At 41.1% G+C, this 17811-nt stretch overlaps 1 protein-coding gene across 4 annotated transcripts in view; it reads right to left on the bottom strand.

The window, feature by feature from the left end:
* Window positions 1-358: 358 nt before the first annotated feature.
* PTPDC1 (protein tyrosine phosphatase domain containing 1) overlaps window positions 359-17811 on the bottom strand; it is a 78470-nt gene continuing 61017 nt past the window's right edge. For all 4 annotated transcript variants that reach the window (XM_073644523.1, XM_073644524.1, XM_073644522.1 and 1 more), the window contains 6 exons: window positions 15012-15130; window positions 12989-13126; window positions 8585-9816; window positions 4040-4225; window positions 2296-2406; window positions 359-466 (listed from right to left, as the gene is read on the bottom strand). In XM_073644523.1, the coding sequence (XP_073500624.1) occupies window positions 380-466; window positions 2296-2406; window positions 4040-4225; window positions 8585-9816; window positions 12989-13126; window positions 15012-15130 (1873 nt within the window). In that variant the 3' untranslated portion in view covers window positions 359-379. The remainder of the gene's footprint in view (window positions 467-2295; window positions 2407-4039; window positions 4226-8584; window positions 9817-12988; window positions 13127-15011; window positions 15131-17811) is intronic.

The raw sequence follows: 17811 nt of genomic DNA on the forward strand, positions 1-17811 counted from the left end.
GAAGGTCTATTGCTATATTGTCTGACCCGCTGTATTCAATCCTTCATACTAAATTTTCACAGTGCATTCCCCGGACGCGTTCTGCAGGGAGCTTGCATTACGCCCAGTAACGTAATAAATACAACACGTACTATTCACAAATAAGATACCAACCCATAGACATATAAAGGTGCCGCAAAACACAGTGAACCGAGCTTATAAGAAACACGTATAAAGATAAAATAGCTACTAGAACATGAAGCCCCCTAGAGTTTTCTACATTCTCTGTAGTCTGAGCCCTTTATGTCACCAACATGTAAACACGAACCTCACAGGAAACACAAGTGACACCTAAAAAGTGCACACAAGGCCAAGCGTGTGCAAAGACGCCCTGGAGGCTTTATTTTCGGATGTCTGTCAAGGCGTGTTGTAAGATCGGTTTCAGAGTATTGTAGACCAGAGAACTGTCTTCTGAATCGTGTTTAACCTACAAAATGAATATCTCAGGGTGAGACACTTCTAAAATATCATATAACTGTTACTGAATAACAATCAAAAAGCAAACAAATGTATATAAACAATAAATGTTGTATTGAGGTACACAACTACATAATAAAAATAAACATTTAAAGTTAATAATTAAAATCAAGAAGCAATGAAAGCAAGGGGAGGCCGATGAGAGACACAAAATAATGAAGGTAGGAAGACAATACAAAGGGTAGTGATCAGATGGAAGAATGCTACCAAAGAATGATGATAACAGGTATGTATATGCACATATAAACTATATATCAACAAAGTTAATTACAATGCAATTCTGAAAGATCTATAGAAATTTGGTGCAATGTAATGCACACATATAGTGCAATGTAATACATAAAATGAAATCAATAGTAATGCGATAAAGATGCATTGTAGTCAGACATACAGAAAAATACAAATAGAATATATTACCACATCGGAGGCCCAAATGGAATATTTGTATGCAATAATTCCTAGAAATAAGTCAAAAAGGGGCACTATGGAAGACAATTATCATTGCATTTGCACCAAATTTTTCGCAGAAATTGCAAAATATTCATAAATACCTAAGTCATATTTATTAATGTTTTATTCTATTTATTACACCCATTTTTAGTATCGTACTAAAAGTTTAATAAAAGGATAAGGATAATACAGAGCACGATTGACCTTTTGGCGTAAAGTAAAATATATTTAGGACTGCATTATTACATAAAAGTTGCATATTCTAAACAGGTCATAGCTGTCTTAAAAAGTGGTGTGGCACTAAAACATTTATGGTGCAACCATTTTTAACGTGCAAAAAAAGTCACACGCAAAATTTGAATCTAATGTGCGACATTTGATATATTAGTCTCTAGCACTTTTTTAATTTTGGGAATGTACTGATTAACATGCATAAAAGTCACAATTTGCACAAAAAACATTTTTAAATGAATGGCCTTTTCTTAGGATTGGCTATCAATATTAGATCAGTGGGGGTCCGTCACTCTGTTTGAGGGGGCCGCGGCCCCTTTAAAGGGGTTGTCCGGTCCGAATTGATAAGTCTGCAGTCGCTCTGTGTGACTGCAGATTTATGAATCCCCCCCCAGCGCAGGCACTGTGCGCTGCGGGGATTCGCCGGTTTCTGAGCCAGGACCGGAGGGTATGAATGAGTTATACATACTCCCGGCCACAACCTGTCTAGTGGGCGCAGTCTCGCTCCATTCACTTGTATTGAGCGAAGCCGCTCCCCAACTAGTAATGCGGCCATTCAGTAAGCGTGGCCGATTAGAGGGCGTGGCCTCGCTCCATACAAGCGTATGGAGGGAGACCACCCCCACTGGACCCATTCTGCCCTGGAGTATGTATAACTCATACATATCCTCTGATCCTGGCTTAGAAACCGGCAAATCCTCGCAGCGCACAGTGCGTGAGCAGAGAAGATTCGTAAGTCTGCAGTCACACAGAGTGACTGCAGACTTATCGATTTTGGACCGGACAACCCCTTTAATATTTCAGTGAGGTATCAGCCTGCTTCGATGTTGCCTGTTCTTGCAGCTCCGCACAACTTACAGCATGCTCGCTTAAGTGAATAGGAGAAGGCTACAATACCCAGCACTGCTGCGAAGAACAGCAAGAAGGAATCAGCCTGCAGCCGATGTAAATGTGGCACCTGAAAGCAACCAACTGGCATGTGTGCTGGGAGTCAGACCACCACCGATGTAAGACTAATGGTCTATCCTAAGGACAGGGGTCTACAGCTGTAGGTAGCCAAACCTTTCTATACCCCAGATCTCACACTGCAATACCTACCATGGTGAAAGCTATGATCATTCGGGTCAGTATTGCATCCTCGATGTCAGAGGGGAGCGGTCGCAGGTTACTCACACACTGCAGGATGCACAACATGGTCTGGTGCTGCCCCTGTAGTTAGACACCAATTCATTTAGCATGTTAAATATACACTATCCTTACAGACAGTTATATACCAGCAGTTATTTTGACTATATAGCATTTTTCACCAATATATTCTCATTTTATTTGCGAGTCACAGGTCATCAGCTGGCAGCAGTGATCCCATTACAGGATGCTGTCTGTGAATGACTTTGGGGAAGCTTCACTTATCATCAAGGTAAAAAATATATATATTTTAACACATGGATCTTATATTATCTCTTAGTATGTAGCAGAGCTGTGTGTGTATGCAAGAGAGCTCTGTATTTGTATGCAACAGAGCTGTGTGTGTACGTTTGCACATGTAGAATAGTTGTGTGTATGTAGCAGGCTATCTGTGTATGCAGCATAGCTTTGGGTGTATAGCAGAGCAGTCTGGGTGTATGTAGCAGGCTGTGGGTATATAAAGTAGAGCTGTATGTGTACTAGAGCATTTAGTATAGTTGTGTGTATATAGCAGGCTGTGTGTATGTAGCAGGCTACGGGTGAATGCAGCATAGCTTTGGGTGTGTAGCAGAGATGTCTGGGTGTATATAACAGGCTGTATTTGTATGTAGCAGGCTATGTGTGTAGTAGCAAAAAGTTGTGTGTGCACTTGTGCATGTAGTATAGTTGTGTGTATGTAGCAGGCTGTGTGTGTATGAAGTAGACTGTGTGTGTATGTAGCAGGCTGTGTGTGTATGAAGTAGACAGTGTGTGTATGTAGCAGGGTACGTGTGTATGTAGTATAGCATTGGGTGTGTAGCAGGCTGTGTGTGTAAGAAGCAAAGCTTTCCAAAGAAGGATACAAATCACATTTAAAATCAGCTGCGCTGCTGGAAAAGAAGTCTCTTGCTGTGATATTCCTTGAAAGTTCTTTACTAACCACTACGCGCTTCAACGCCGTACCGGCATCTTTTTCAAGTGTGAAAAAAGCAACAGATACCCAAAGCTGTGCGCATGTAGCAGAGCTTTATGTGTGTAATAGAGTTGTGTATGCAAGACATGGTCCAAAATATACAATAACTATTGTTTAGTGTTCGTTATTTACAATTTAGTTCCTTCCTAACATGTGCAGCAGATCATTAATACTCCTGGTCATAAAACCCCTTCCCACTGCCTAAAAAAAAACCCCTATGCAGTGTGTTGCTCAGCAGGCAGCTGCGCTGAGCACATGCATGATCTGCGCGCACAGAATAGTGTACAGGCTCAATGTAAAGCCTATGAGCCTGTACACAGGTAGGAGAATGGAATCATAGACTTTCTATGAAGGCCGTACACAGCTCTGTCCACATGCTAATGCAAGAGCTCAGCAGCACACTGCAAAGTGTTTCTTTTTGAGTGGTCAGTGGGGGTCTCATAACCAGGACCCTCAGCAATTAGCTGCACATGTTAGAGAGGGATGAGATATTAAATGAAACTAAGACGATAGGTACCATATTTCCTATTTTGCAACACAATTTAGTGTAATTTGCGTCATGCATGTCAGTATCTAATAAATTGCATAAATTAATAAAAAAACATCTCTACTGATGAAAAAAAAAGTGCCGCAGTTACTGCCAGCCAGTGATACATGTTATGCACATTTATCAGCCAAAGTTTATATCACACTCATTACAGTTACCTTTTCTAGCAGGTAGAGGGCGCTGTCGGGATCGCTGTCATAACTTGCTAATAAATGAACACCCGCCTTTGTGATCAGAGGTTCCTTAAGCTGTTCAATCCATGACCACATTAAATTGCTAAGAACAAAAGGGTTCCTCTCTGCGCAGATTCGGTCCCAGGCCGCTTCTCGAGTATTCAACTCTTTCTAATGGACGGGAGACAAACGAAGAACATATTAAATCATTGCCATAACAAACCTGATTTATCTAAAAGTACGAAATCTGTAATATGAGAAACAGCTATGAGTATGTCATTCGTCCTCACTGTATTGGGGAGGAAAAAAACAGCAATTTTTGAGTTTTTCTACTTTGAGGTATAAATGTCATTTTTGGTCTTATTATTTTATTATTTAATGGCCTTCAGCTTGATCTCGAGCCATGGCGACTTGATGGATGAACGATCTGTTGGTTAGTTCGATCTTGTGCAAGCCCAGATGGGTCCATCAGGGTCTTCGCTGTTATCTTGATTGTATCAAGCCATCAGATTGCTTGTCTTCCTCTTCGCCTTTTTCCATCTATTCTTCCCACCATGATGTCCTTCTCCAGTGATCGCTCTCTTCGCATGATATGTCCAAAGTAGGCAAGTCATAGCTCGGTGATCTTTCCTTCGAGTGACATGTTTGACTTGATTTGTTCCAAAATTGATTTCTTTGTTCTTCTTGCCATCCATGATATTGATAACATCCTTCTCCAGAACCACATTTCGAAGGCGTTGATTTTTCTCCTGTCTTGTTTCTTTATCGTCCAGGTTTTTTTCATCCGTGTCCAGAAATATAAATCGGTTGTACAGACCGTTCCAAAAAAATTCAGGTCTGCTGGTCAAATATGAAGTTGGAAATGACCTGTTGTCTAGTCTGTTTGCGCAGCGTGACCTGAATTATTGCTGTCAGAAGTTCATGATCAGTTCCACAGTCAGATCCTGGCCTGGTTTTCACTGTAATGATCGACGACCTCCATCTTTGGCAAACACATATGTAGTCAGTCTGATTCTTATAGGTCCCATTTGGTGATGTCCATGTGTAGAGACTCTGTTTGTGATTTTGGTAGAAGGTGTTCATGATGGTCAGTTGACTTGTTGAACAAAAGTCAATGAATCTTCCTCCAGCCACGTTTCGTTCACCAAGTCCAAAGTTTCCAAAAATGATTCCATGTTTGCCGTGGCCCACTTTGGCATTCAAGTGTCCCATGATAATAAGTAAGTCTTGTTTTGGCATCTTGTCGATTTCTTCTTGAACTTGATTGTAGAAAAGTTCAAGGTCCTCCTCCTCGGCATCTATTGTTGGGGAGTAGACTTGTATAACTGTGACATGAACTGGCGCTCCTTGTAGTCGTATCGAGATGAAGCTAATCACTGACTGCATTGTACTTCAAGAAAGTGCCGGCCAATCATCGGTTGAGAATAAAATTGGTCTTACTACTTTTGAACAATAAAACGATTTTAAAATAATAACTATTGTTTGTGTGTTCTCATATACTTCGAGCCATAGCTATTTTTTATTTCTCTGTTGACGGACCTGAGTGAGGACTTGTTTGTTAGTGTGATGAGTTAACATTTTCATTGGTACCACTTGGAGGTGCAAAAGATTTTTTTCATGCTTTTAATTCTATTTTTTTTTTATCTGAGGCTGCTTGAACAAAAAAACAGTAATTCTGGCAATTTTTTATTTTATTTCTTATGGAATTCACCATCCAGAATAGACCATGGGTTAATTTTATAGCCTGAGTCAATACAGATTTAAGTGTAGTAAAAAAGCATTTTTATGTATTTTATATATACAGTGGGGAAAATAAGTATTTGATACATTGCCGATTTTGCAAGTTTTCCCACCTACAAAGAATGGAGAGTTCTGTAATTTTTATCGTAGGAACACTTCAACTGTGAGAGACAGAATCTACAAATAAAAAACAGAAAATCACATTGTATGATTTTTACATAATTAAATTGCATTTTATTGCATGAAATAAGCATTTGATCACCTTTCATCATCATTACTAGCCAGCAAGAATTCTGGCTCACACAGACCTGTTAGTTTTTCTTTAAGAAGCCCTCCTACTCTGCACTCATTACCGGTATTAATTGCACCTGTTAGAACTCATTACCTGCATAAAAGATATCTGTCCACACACTCAATCACACTCGAACCTCTCCACCATGGCCAAGGTCAAAGAGCTGTCTAAGGACCACCACGGACATAATTGTAGACCTGCACAAGGTTAGGATGGGCTACAGGACAATAGGCAAGCAGCTTGGTGAGAAGGCAACAACTGTTGGCACAATTACTAAAAAAAAATGAAAAAGCACAAGATGATTGTCAATCTTCTGCGCTCTGGAGCTCCGTATAGGATCTTGCCTCGTGGGGTAAGGAGGATTCTGAGAAAGGTCAAGAATCAGCCCAGAACTACATGGAAGGACTTGGTCAATGACCTGAAGAGAACTGGGACCACAGTCTCAAACATTACCATTAGTAACACACTACGCAGTCATGGATTAAAATCCTGCAGGGCACGCAAGGTCCCCCTGCTCACAGCAGCACATATCCAGATCGTTTTGAAGTTCGCCAATGACCATCTGATCCAGAAGAGGCACGGGAGAAGGTAGTGTGGTCAGATGAGACCAAAATAGAACTTTTTGGTATCAACTCCACTCATCGTGTTTGGAGGAAGAAGAAGGATAAGTACAACCCCAAGAACACTGTCTCAACAATGAAGCATGATGGGGGAAACATCATACTTTGGCGGTGATGTTCTCCAAAGGGGACAGGACAACTGCACCATTTTGAAGGTAGGATAGATGGGCTCATGTATCGTAAGATTTTGGCCAACAACCTCCTTCCCTCAGTAAGAGCATCGAAGATGGTTGGTGGCCGAGTCTTCCAGCATGACAATGACCCGAAACACACAGCCAGGGCAACTAAGGAGTGGCTCCATAAGAAGCATTTCCAGGTCCTGGAGCGGCCTAGCCAGTCTGTAGACCTGAACCCAATAGAAAATCTTTGGATGGAGCTGAAACTCAATGTTGTCCAGCGACAGCCCCGAAACCTGAAAGATCTGGAGGTGATCTGTATGGAGGAGTGGGCCAAAATCCCTGCTGCAGTGTGTGCAAACTTAGTCAAGAACTACAGGAAACGTCTGACCTCAGTAATTGCAAACAAAGGTTTCTGTACCAAATATTAAGTTCTGTTTTTCTATTGTATCAAATACTTATTTCATGCAACAAAATGCAAATTAATTATGTAAAAATCATGCAATATGATTTTCTGTTTTTTATTTTTAGATTCTGTCTCTCACGGGTGAAGTGTACCTACGATAAAAATTACAGACCCCTCCATTCTTTGTAGGTGGGAAAATTTGCAAAATCAACAGTGTATCAAATACTTATTCTCCACGCTGTATATATACGTGTGTGTATATCATTTTATCCCTTCTGGCCATGACCAATTTACAATTTTGCTCTTTTGTTTTTACCTCATAGCTTTTTTCATTTTTCCATTGACATAGCCTCATGAGAGCTTATTGTAGCTTTCATTGACACCATTCACTTTCCCATATAATGTTCTGGACAAATGAAAAAAAAAATTAGTGAAATGATGAAAAATTCCGCCACTGTTTTTGGGTTTGTTATCTCGCCGGTCAATGTGCAGTAAAAATGATCTGCTCGTATAATTTTTCACAATCGGAGTGAACAAATGTATAGGTTTCTTTTTGTATTTTAGTGGTTACAAAAATTCAAAAATTTATATAAAAAAAAATTTGGGTTTGTTGCTATCTTTTGAGATCTTTAGCTTTTTTTTTTTTTTTAACTTTCCCACCACTGACCCTGTGTTACGGCTTTTTTTTTGCATAGCGTTCTTTATTGGTGTCATTTTGGTGTACATAGTATGTTTTGATCAGCTCCTTAGCCTGCTCCACTCACACCCAAACTGTAAAATATTCCTCTCAAGTCATTAGCAGATTAAACAAATATATTATACTTTACTTTTTTTGGGGGGGTCCTGCAAGTGTCTGCTGTAACATTCACACATTTCCATCACAGCACTTTACATGGACAGTCAAGGTTAGGGATGGATTAAAGGGCTTGTACCAAATTTGGAACCAATTTCCAATGCACGGGATAGGGAATAACTTCCCTATCGCTGGTGGTCTGACCTCTGGGACCCCCACTGATCCGACAAATGGGAGTTTTGAAGGTCCCTGTATGAATGGAGCAGTGGTCGATCATTCTTAATGGGACTGCTAGAGATCACCGAGCAGTCAGCTAATCTTTGGCACGCCCATAAGAATGAATGAAGTGGCAGTATGAATGGATTGAACACCACTCCATTCACATGGGGATCTTCTGATCTGTGGGGGTCATGTCCCAGTGGTCAGATCTTCGGCGATTGAGAGGTTATGAACTATACTATGGATAGGTGATAACTTCCAAACTTGGTACAACACCTTTAAATTAGTTAGATAAAAAATACATAAAACAGCAGACACGGACTCCCCACCAAGGTGAAGTTTACCTGCCACATGATGACTTTTTCAGCTATCTCTTCCACATCGTCACAGTCCAGATTTGCAAGGGCCTTGGCAGCTAGTAGTCTCCTGGCCTCCAGGTTTAACTCGGACTGTAGGACAATCTGGGGGATGAATTCTGCCATCTCGCTAGATCCAAGATAAAATGACACTCTTGGAGATGGGGCCTCATCTTCCTGCTCGGAGGGGTTGTCATCCTCCAGAACATTGCTGTTTCCACAGACACAACTACAGTCTGGAGTGTCCTGAGGAGTCATGTTTGGCGCTGAAAATTCGGAGTCCGTTAATGATGTTTGGCCACATAACGGTGAGGGAAATCCTAAGGAAAAAGTGCGGCTTCTTTGTATTTCCCTGGGTAATCGCCTGCGGTGGAACAGTGGAGAGTTCTCTCGTGGAGCATCAATGCTACCAACTTTACTTTGACACCAGAAAGAGAATGCCGTGGATACAGAGGGTTCGTTCTGCAGATTTGGCGTGGGTATAGAATGAGAATCCTCGCTTTCAGACACAAAGCACTGCTTTATTCTCAACTGTTCACTCAACTTGCTCAAGAAAGTCATCTGTGAGGGTTCCGTCCATGGAGTCTCGCCTTGCTCTAGAAAGATTTCTGCCTTCGTCAGATCGGAGTCGCTGTAACTTAAACGTTTCTTCAGATGGGACAAGGGTTGGAGACATTCTACATTCCTCCTCTTCCACAATGGGTCAAACTCCTGTTCGCTGGTCAATACCGAGTCCTGAACCCCGTAACAAGCTGCCGTGGTGGCTGAATGGGTCAACGAATCCACCGTGCCAATATCACGGCCTAATACTTTATCGAGCTGCTCTGTGGAGAGCTGCGACACCGTCTTCTCTATTTCCGCAGACAGATCTGGGACGTCTAGCAATTGCTCCTCCACCACCAGCCGGTTCTCTACCAGGTCTATTAACAATTTACATATTAAGTGAATGATTTTTGGCACATATTTCAGGTGTCGCGCTTCGTATCCGTGGAGTAAGTGCTGTTGTCGTATTAGGTACTGCGATAAAGTGACTGCATGGGCTTTAGGATCGCAGCAGGAGAAGACATTATGCAGTGGGATGAGAAACTGGGTGAACTCTTGGACACACAGGAGCTGGACCCGAGTCTGAATTGCGTTGTGTCTCTTTGCACGTACGTAAAGAATGGCTTGATCTGCAGTCATCCTAGTGGCATATATTAGATAACAAGCAATTAACACGCCTGGAAAATGGAAAATAGACAATGACAGGTTAATGCCAAATTTAGATGTATGCAATGATATACATTATATGGAGAAAAGTATCAGGACTCATGTCTCAGTCATTGAAAATAACACTCGGCCCCGATGTACAAGATCTGGCTCCTCACCTGCCGTCTGCCCTAACTAACGAGACAGGACGGCCGGTGGTGCAGAGCTCCCTGATACCAGCACGGTCCTGTAATAGGAGCCACCGGGGTATCAAGTCCGTTCATGACATTTCTTCCCTCCTAAATCTTCTCCATCACATGTGAGTGATATTATTGAGACGTGGAAGGAACAGCAAAGTGGAGACCCCATAACTTTACAGAGCAAGGAGTCGAGTGCTGAGGAGCAGAGGGCAGAAAAGTCACCAACGTTCTGCTGACTCCATAACTGCAGAGTCCAGACCTCCTCTGGTAATAACATCAGCACAAACATTGCACCCTCGCCGGGAGCTTCATGCAGCCTTACATCACCAAGCACAATGCCGAGCGTCGGATGGAGTGGTGTAAAGCAGACAACACTGGACTCTGGAGGGAATGTGTTCTCTGCAGTGATGGATCACACTTCTCTATCTGGTGTCCGATGGACGAGTCTGGGTTTGGTGACTGCAGGAGAACGTTACCCCCTGACTGCATTGTGCCCACAGTAAAGTTTGGTGGAGGAGAGATAATGCTCTAGGCTTGTTTTTCTTTGGTTGGCTGAGGCTCCTTAGTTCTAGTGAAGGGAAATCTTTTTTAGCTTTGTGGGAGCAGTTTGGGGAAGGACCTCTTCTGTTCCCCATGACTGTGCCCAGTGCACAAGGTCCATAAAGGCATGGGTGATCAGAATTTTGGGTAAGAACATGACCGGCCTCAGAGAGCCCTGACCTCAACCACATCCAACACCTTTAGGATGAACTAGAACGGATATTGTGAGCTCGGCCTCTCCCCCAAAATCTGTGTCTGTCCTCACACATGCTCTTATGAATGAAGAGGCAAAAAAAAACCCACAAGACTCCTCCAACATCTTGTAAAAAACTTCCAAGAAGAGCAGACACTGTTAAAGCTGCAGACGGAGAGCGACTCGATATTAATCTCTATGGATGTAGAATGGGACATTACATTTCCTGTAGGAGTAATATGTGTCCCCCAATACTCTTGTCCATATACTATATGTCTAAAAAATCAGAGTCTTTAGTTAAAGATATTTTACATCTAAACTTAAAGGGGTTTTCCACTACTTATAATTACAAAAAAACACATGCTCACCTACTAAACCCCACCACTTTTCCCTACTGCAGCTTGTGTCCCCCCAATTGATTCCTGTCTTCCTTTTCCAGTGATGAAGAAGGAGAGGTGTCACATACCCGCTGCAGGCCATCATATATTACTAACTGACTGCAGCGGTCACCTGATATTTGCAGCAAGAAGACCACCAGAGGAGGCAGGAGTTGCAATGTAGAGGAGTCCCGAGGGTCCGATAGGTCAGGATGTGTTATTGTTTTTCAGATTATTTTAGGATTTCCCATGGGTTTATTATTACAATAATTACAAGTAATGTCAACCAATACAGTTTTAAAAAAATCTGATTACTAGGGCAGACTGAAACTAAGGTCTTGTTCTCGTGTCTGAACTGGCGGTGATCCGAGAGCATGGAAGACATTGCCTCCTTCTCCTTCATCCTTAGGCAATCAATGTGTCCCCCTATGTACACCCCCTTTAAAGTGGTTTCTCCAGAAATAACATCTATCGCATTTAAATATGATTTCCGTAACTTTCAATCTATCTCCCTAGAATTAACGCCTGGTCCATAATCCTCAGCTTACTGCTAAGTGCACAAATCCCGACTATCCCAGAGTGCACGTAAATGAGCAATATGTCTTGTGATGCCTCAGGACTGGCATATAACATACCAGAAAAGAATGGTTTTACCAGTCACAGCAGAGACTAATTGATATATTCCTTAGCAGGAGGCCAGAAGACTCTTCCATGTCTTACAGAGTGTAGAGAACTGATAAATGTGTCATGTGCTGCCCTCTGCTGGGGAGAAATACACAAGTCACCCAGGTCCTGGCATCTGTTTGGATCCCTAAACTACAGAATGACTCTAGATTTTTCCCTTAAAGGGTATATATAACCGTGGTCAAGCAGCCATGGACAGGAGCCCTGCAAACCTCCTCCTATCTGCCATAATCCCCAGCGTCTCTTCTGATTTGATGGCCCCGCATGACATCATAATTGCAGCGTGACACACACATGACGTCACACCAGACCTACTAATTGGAAGAGGCACCAAGAAAACTAGCACGGCTACTGTCTGGTGGTCATGGACTACCAATGTGGTTTCTGGACCAGGGTCCTTCTAATTAATCCACTCATCTCTATTAGTAAATTATCCCTTGGCCATAGAATAGGAGATAACTCATTGATTGCCGAGGGTCCGTTCTCTGGGACCCCCGGCCATTCTAAGGACAATGCTCTTGAACTTGAACTCTGTAGAGCACAGTTTTGAATGGAGAGGAGGTGGGAACGTTCAACGTCTGCTCCATTCATTTACATAGGAGTTCTGCAAAATGGCAATATTTAGAACTTCCATATTCTACAAAGATGCCATAAATGTCAAAGATGCAAATAGTCCTCATAATAATAAAAAATCTGCCAATTCAGGCACCAATGGAGCATTCTTTACCACCTTCAGAACATTCATAGCAGAACATACACATTTGGAGTACAGATGATGGCAGAGATGGTGTCAGCACTTGTGTCTTCTTCTGAGTGTTCTGCTTATCAGAAAAATCTTCTGCAGCAGGGAATAAGCCTGTGCAGGAGTTCACTGCTGCAGGAGATTGCGATGAAGAGCAGAACACTTAGAAGAAGTCTCAGCTGATCCATCACTGCCATCATCTGTACTCCTAATGATTCAGTTCTGATATCAATGCAGTTGAAGGAAGGCAATAAGCTTGGGAAAAAAACAGGGTTTGGAACCACTCGCAGGATTTTTTTTTATAGAAATTAAGAAAAATCTCCCTTTTTTGAAAAGTTTCATAACTTTCCACGCAGGACAAAATTATATATAAAAAAATGAAAGTTTAGTTAATCTTTAATGGTCCCCGTCTTTCCCCAAAAAACAGAATTTTTCACAGGTCATCACAACTCTAAACAACTACCTTACCTGTCCGCCCCAGCCCAGCATGGCAGTGAATAGCTACTTTTCCCTCTTGTAAGGCAAAAGACATAACTTTAACCATGTCGAGAATAGTAGTCAGGGATGCGACGCCATAGTCCTTCCATCCAAAATTATAAAAATATACTGAAAGAGAAAATGTTTTATTTATTTTTTTACTAGGACAGAAAGACGTCAAAGACTGAGAATCATTTATACACACAGGGTGCGCTGGTGCTGGTGTGCTGGCTGCGCTCCGCCATATTCTGTGCACTCTTACAAGGGGAAATCTTGTTAATTAGTAGTAAGAGTGTAACATCATCTATTATAAGACCCAGAGAACAGAGACGTCATGAGGGCGATTAGCACAGGATGTGTGAAATGTGAACTGCGACATTCAGCTCTAAAGGAAAAACATAATTCAGCGCTATGTTAAAGGGTCTTACATCCTAATTATTAGATCCAGAGTTAATTGTACACCTACAGGCTCCTTGTTTCAGATAGGGATGTGGATGTAGTAAATGGTCTACACTACTCGTTAAAAAATTTAAAGGGAATCTTTCACTAGATTTTTTTAATTTAAACTGATTGACTCCTCCAATCGTCGCTACTCCACTGGTTCTGGAACAGTTTTTCTTTTCTTTCTAGGCCTCTCCATTCCAAAGTTATGTCCCTTGGTAATAAAGATACAATGAACTGGGCGTGTACCACAGAACTTCTCTGTGGGCGTAGCCATGTTTTGATTGGCCAGCGTCAGAGGAGAAAAAGCAAACGCCCACAGAGAAGTTCTCTTGTACATGCTTAGTTGGTTGAAGGGAAAATGTGCATAACTTTGCAATGGATGGGTCTGAAAGAAAAAGAAAAACTGTTCCAGAATCAGTGGAGGAGCAGTAATTGAAAGATGGAACCAGTTTAAATGAAAAAAATCCAGAGAAATGTCCTCTTTAAAGGGATCCTCAATGATTAAAGGGGTGCACTATACATATCAGTCCTTAAAGGGACCCTGTTATTATCACCACCATGAAACTGAAGCATCACTGAGAAGTAGAAGACAATGGCGCATGCGTGGGATTTTAAATTACATGATAAAATACCGTATGGCTGCTTCTATGATGATGTTAATTAAGCCAAATAGGTGTATTTAGGAGCCAGCCGTTATGACTTTTCAGCTGATTAGCTCCTCCTCCATGACTTCAAGAAGCTAATTTGCATATAGCATGTGCAGCAATTAAAGTTCATGCATATCAGTACTAATTATACATAAAGGGAAATGTTTAAAAATCTATTAACCCACACTACAAGGTATCGGAGGTCCTTTGGGTGGGTAAGGTGGGATTTTTACTGGTTCTGTTGTACACAAGGGGCATCAGAAACCTGATACATGTTACTGGGCAATACTGAATAAGATGCCAAAGACACACCCCCTTTCTCTGACATCACTTAGTGCTCTCCTGCCATTAGCTGAAGTGGCTCCTCAGACTTTCTGCTCTGCCCACAAGGAGCCATCAGTTTGGTAACTGCTCTACTATCACGCAATGGTACTCTACTGCAGTAGTATATTTCCAAGAATCACACGGGATTGAAAATATACAGATCCCAGTTATAGATACATACAGCGCCAGACTGAAGAACATTGGGCCCACCAGAGGATTTGATTCTGAGGGCCCTCCTTTCTCCCCCCATTCAAGAGCCCCATATCAGCTGCAAGGTTTGCACTATGAACTCTCCTGAAGGAGAAGCTAGGGCCCACCGGAGGATTCTCCAGTTCTCCGGTGGGCCGGTCCAACCCTGGATACATATCAGATTAACAGGTTAGTAGAACATGGATGATATAACAAGAAGTAAAAGTATTATTTAAGAAGCCAACGTGTCCTTGAACATCTGTAACAACCCAGCGTGAAACTTATATATCAATTACTTATAGCAAGGAGCAGCGGAGAGTCTTACACACCGCTCCTCACCACATTGCCCAGCAGCACAAATTGATGCCGTTTCATAATTAATGAGAACAAACAGCAGGAAAAAGACTTACTTTCAGCTTCCATAAAGGCCTCTGGAAGATATGTGAACCCACTTTCTTGCTCTAAAGGATTCCCACAGCTCGCATGCTCCCCGGGACGCTGCAGGTTAATTACTGTTTTTATTCCGCAGCTTTGGAAATAGAAGTAAACAAGAAACGGGAAGACATTTAATATCTACGACATTGTTTGTAGGTCAAACAGGGAAAATTATAAGTTTTATTACCAAATCATTCCTAGAATAGAAAGGATTGAACTACTGCTACAATTAGGAGTGATTTTCTTTTGAAACTATAGCCCCGAATAATTATTAAAAAAAAAAAAATTCTATATTTTTTTTTTTGATTTGCGCCAAATTATTTTTTCATTTATTTATTTTTTCTAGTCGCCGTCACGGGTGAGGTTTTCGTTTTCTAAAATGTTTACGGTCGATTCATCAATTGCGACGTTTTCAAAATGTAAAATGTTTTTTTTTGGATTGTAAAAATTTTTGGGCATGTGGCAGAAATTCCGAAAAAAAAAATAAAGAGCTTATTTTTTATTTATTTATTTTGCTCAAAATTAAGGAACCCTATGTGTCATTTTGAAGAATTTGGCATAAAAAAACAACAAAAAATACCATAAGAAAAAAAAAGTTACATAAAAGAAAAACCCACAAATGAGGAATCGGGTACTATGTGTGGGTTCATTTTTCTACCTATTTGATATACACTGCTAATGTAACAAAAATGTGACCCCTATTTCTGTGCTTTGTCTACTATGGTGGAGGCACAGATAGTGCTGTTTTCTGATGTAGGTATTGATAATATTATATGATAATAGTCCCATATAAGCAAAAGATATGAGGCTAAATCCAGGTTAAAATCCATAGGAAACAACAGACAAGAATTGTTGATGCATTTCAGGCCTTTTCTGGCCTAACAGACAGTATTTTCTCTCTAGAAAATATGTAGACACAGACAGTACTGGCTCCTTGTTTCCTTCCTTTAAATTATATACAGACAAATAGTGCTGTCTTCCAGTAAATGATGTAAGCATAGATAGTACTGATATATTTCTCCTCATTATGCACACAGACAGTACTGCTTGCTTTTTCCTCTCTGTAAATAATATAGGCACAGGCAGTATTGCGTCCTTGTTTCTTACTGTAAATGATCTATGCATAGATTGTACAGCCTTCCTGCTTCTTTTTGTAACATGAACAGGCTCATGCAGGTACATGTATGTTCATCTCTAATATCTGTGTAAATGAAATGCACAGATAGTGCTGCCTTCCAGTTTCTTCCTGTAAATTATACAGGCTCATTATGCACACAAAGACAGAGTGTACTGCCTTCTTGTTTCTTTTTGAACAGGCTCGTTATGCTGGTACAGACAGTACTGCCTGTGTATTCATCGCTGTAAATAATGTAGGGCCAGATAGTTCCACTTACTTTTGTTAAAGTAAATGATAAATACACAGATAGTACTGCCTTCCTGTTTTTTCATGTAAATGATACAGGCTCAGACAATACTTTTTTTCCTTGTAGCTATTGTAGACACATGTAGTACTTCCTCCCTAACAAAGTGAAATTCTAAAATATTTAGGCACAGATAGTACTGCCTCTCTGCGTCTTCCTGTTAATTGCCAAAGCACAGGTTGTAGTACCTCCCTACATTTCGCTATAATACTATACGTATAATGAAGCAAGTACATATAACACTGTCTCCTTAAAGAGGACCTCTCACTTGCTAAAAAAAACTGAATTAAACACCTTGTAAAAATCCCTGACCTCCCCGGATTCTGTTGCTGTTTTCCATCTTGCGCTGAGTCACTCCATTACATCAGTATTCACATATGTTGCTTTTAGAGTGCAGTATGTGAAATCTCTGCTTGTACTCCATTTGGGCATTTCTTCAGAGTCTTCTCTGGGGGCAAGCGCTTTCACGCCACTCTCCCAGATGCTACAAATCATTGATTGATTGGTAGCATCTGGGAGGGAGTAGTGAAAGCGCTCGCCCCCAGAGAAGATTCTAAAGAAACACCCAGTTGCATTACAAGCAGAGATTTCACACACTGCGCTCCAAAAGTACAAATGCGAATATCTCTGCAATGGAGCGACGCAGCGCAAAAAGGAAAACAGCTGCAGAATCAGAGGAATCGGGTATTTTTACAAGGCATTTGAATTTTTTCAAGCAAGTAAAAGGTCCTCTTTTCAGGCACAGTCAGTACTGCTGCTATGTCTTTGTTGGTAAATAAGATGGTCACTAAGAAAAGAGCTTCTTCATAGAGGTGGGGAAAAGATGAGAAGTGAATTGCTGGTTATACCAAAACTCATTTATATTATTATACATAAGATAGGGATTTTTTTTCTCTGCAGAATCACCTCTCTGAACACTTCAGAATGGCAAATTTGCTGTAATACACATCCAAAATAAAACCTGAATCCTCATCACATGGCCAGCCTGTTAATAGAAGACCATCAGCTTTCTTAACATGTCTATTTTAATGAAAAAATGAATTACGGTAGCAGTGAAAACCTCTTTTTTATGACTTTACATTATGCTGTTCCTCTGTTATTACTCCTGGAAATGTATGAATAAATTGGCAACAGGGTGTTACCAGTGACATTATAAATAGAGTGTGTCCCTACAAAATCTGAAACTATCCAATCAGTGCTGGTATTGCTAACGGTGAGGGGACACTCCCTGTTGACTAGGGGAATGAAACAGTAAAATGTTATTTCTCACATTTATTCTGGTTCTGTATATGTTTCTATGACCATCGATATACAGAATAAAATGTTGTCACCGTCTGTACTAATGTACACACAC

The sequence above is a fragment of the Phyllobates terribilis genome, unplaced genomic scaffold (genome assembly GCF_046119375.1).
Source record: "Phyllobates terribilis strain yellow unplaced genomic scaffold, ASM4611937v1 Scaffold_8__6_contigs__length_399053987, whole genome shotgun sequence".
Lineage (NCBI taxonomy): Eukaryota > Metazoa > Chordata > Amphibia > Anura > Dendrobatidae > Phyllobates > Phyllobates terribilis.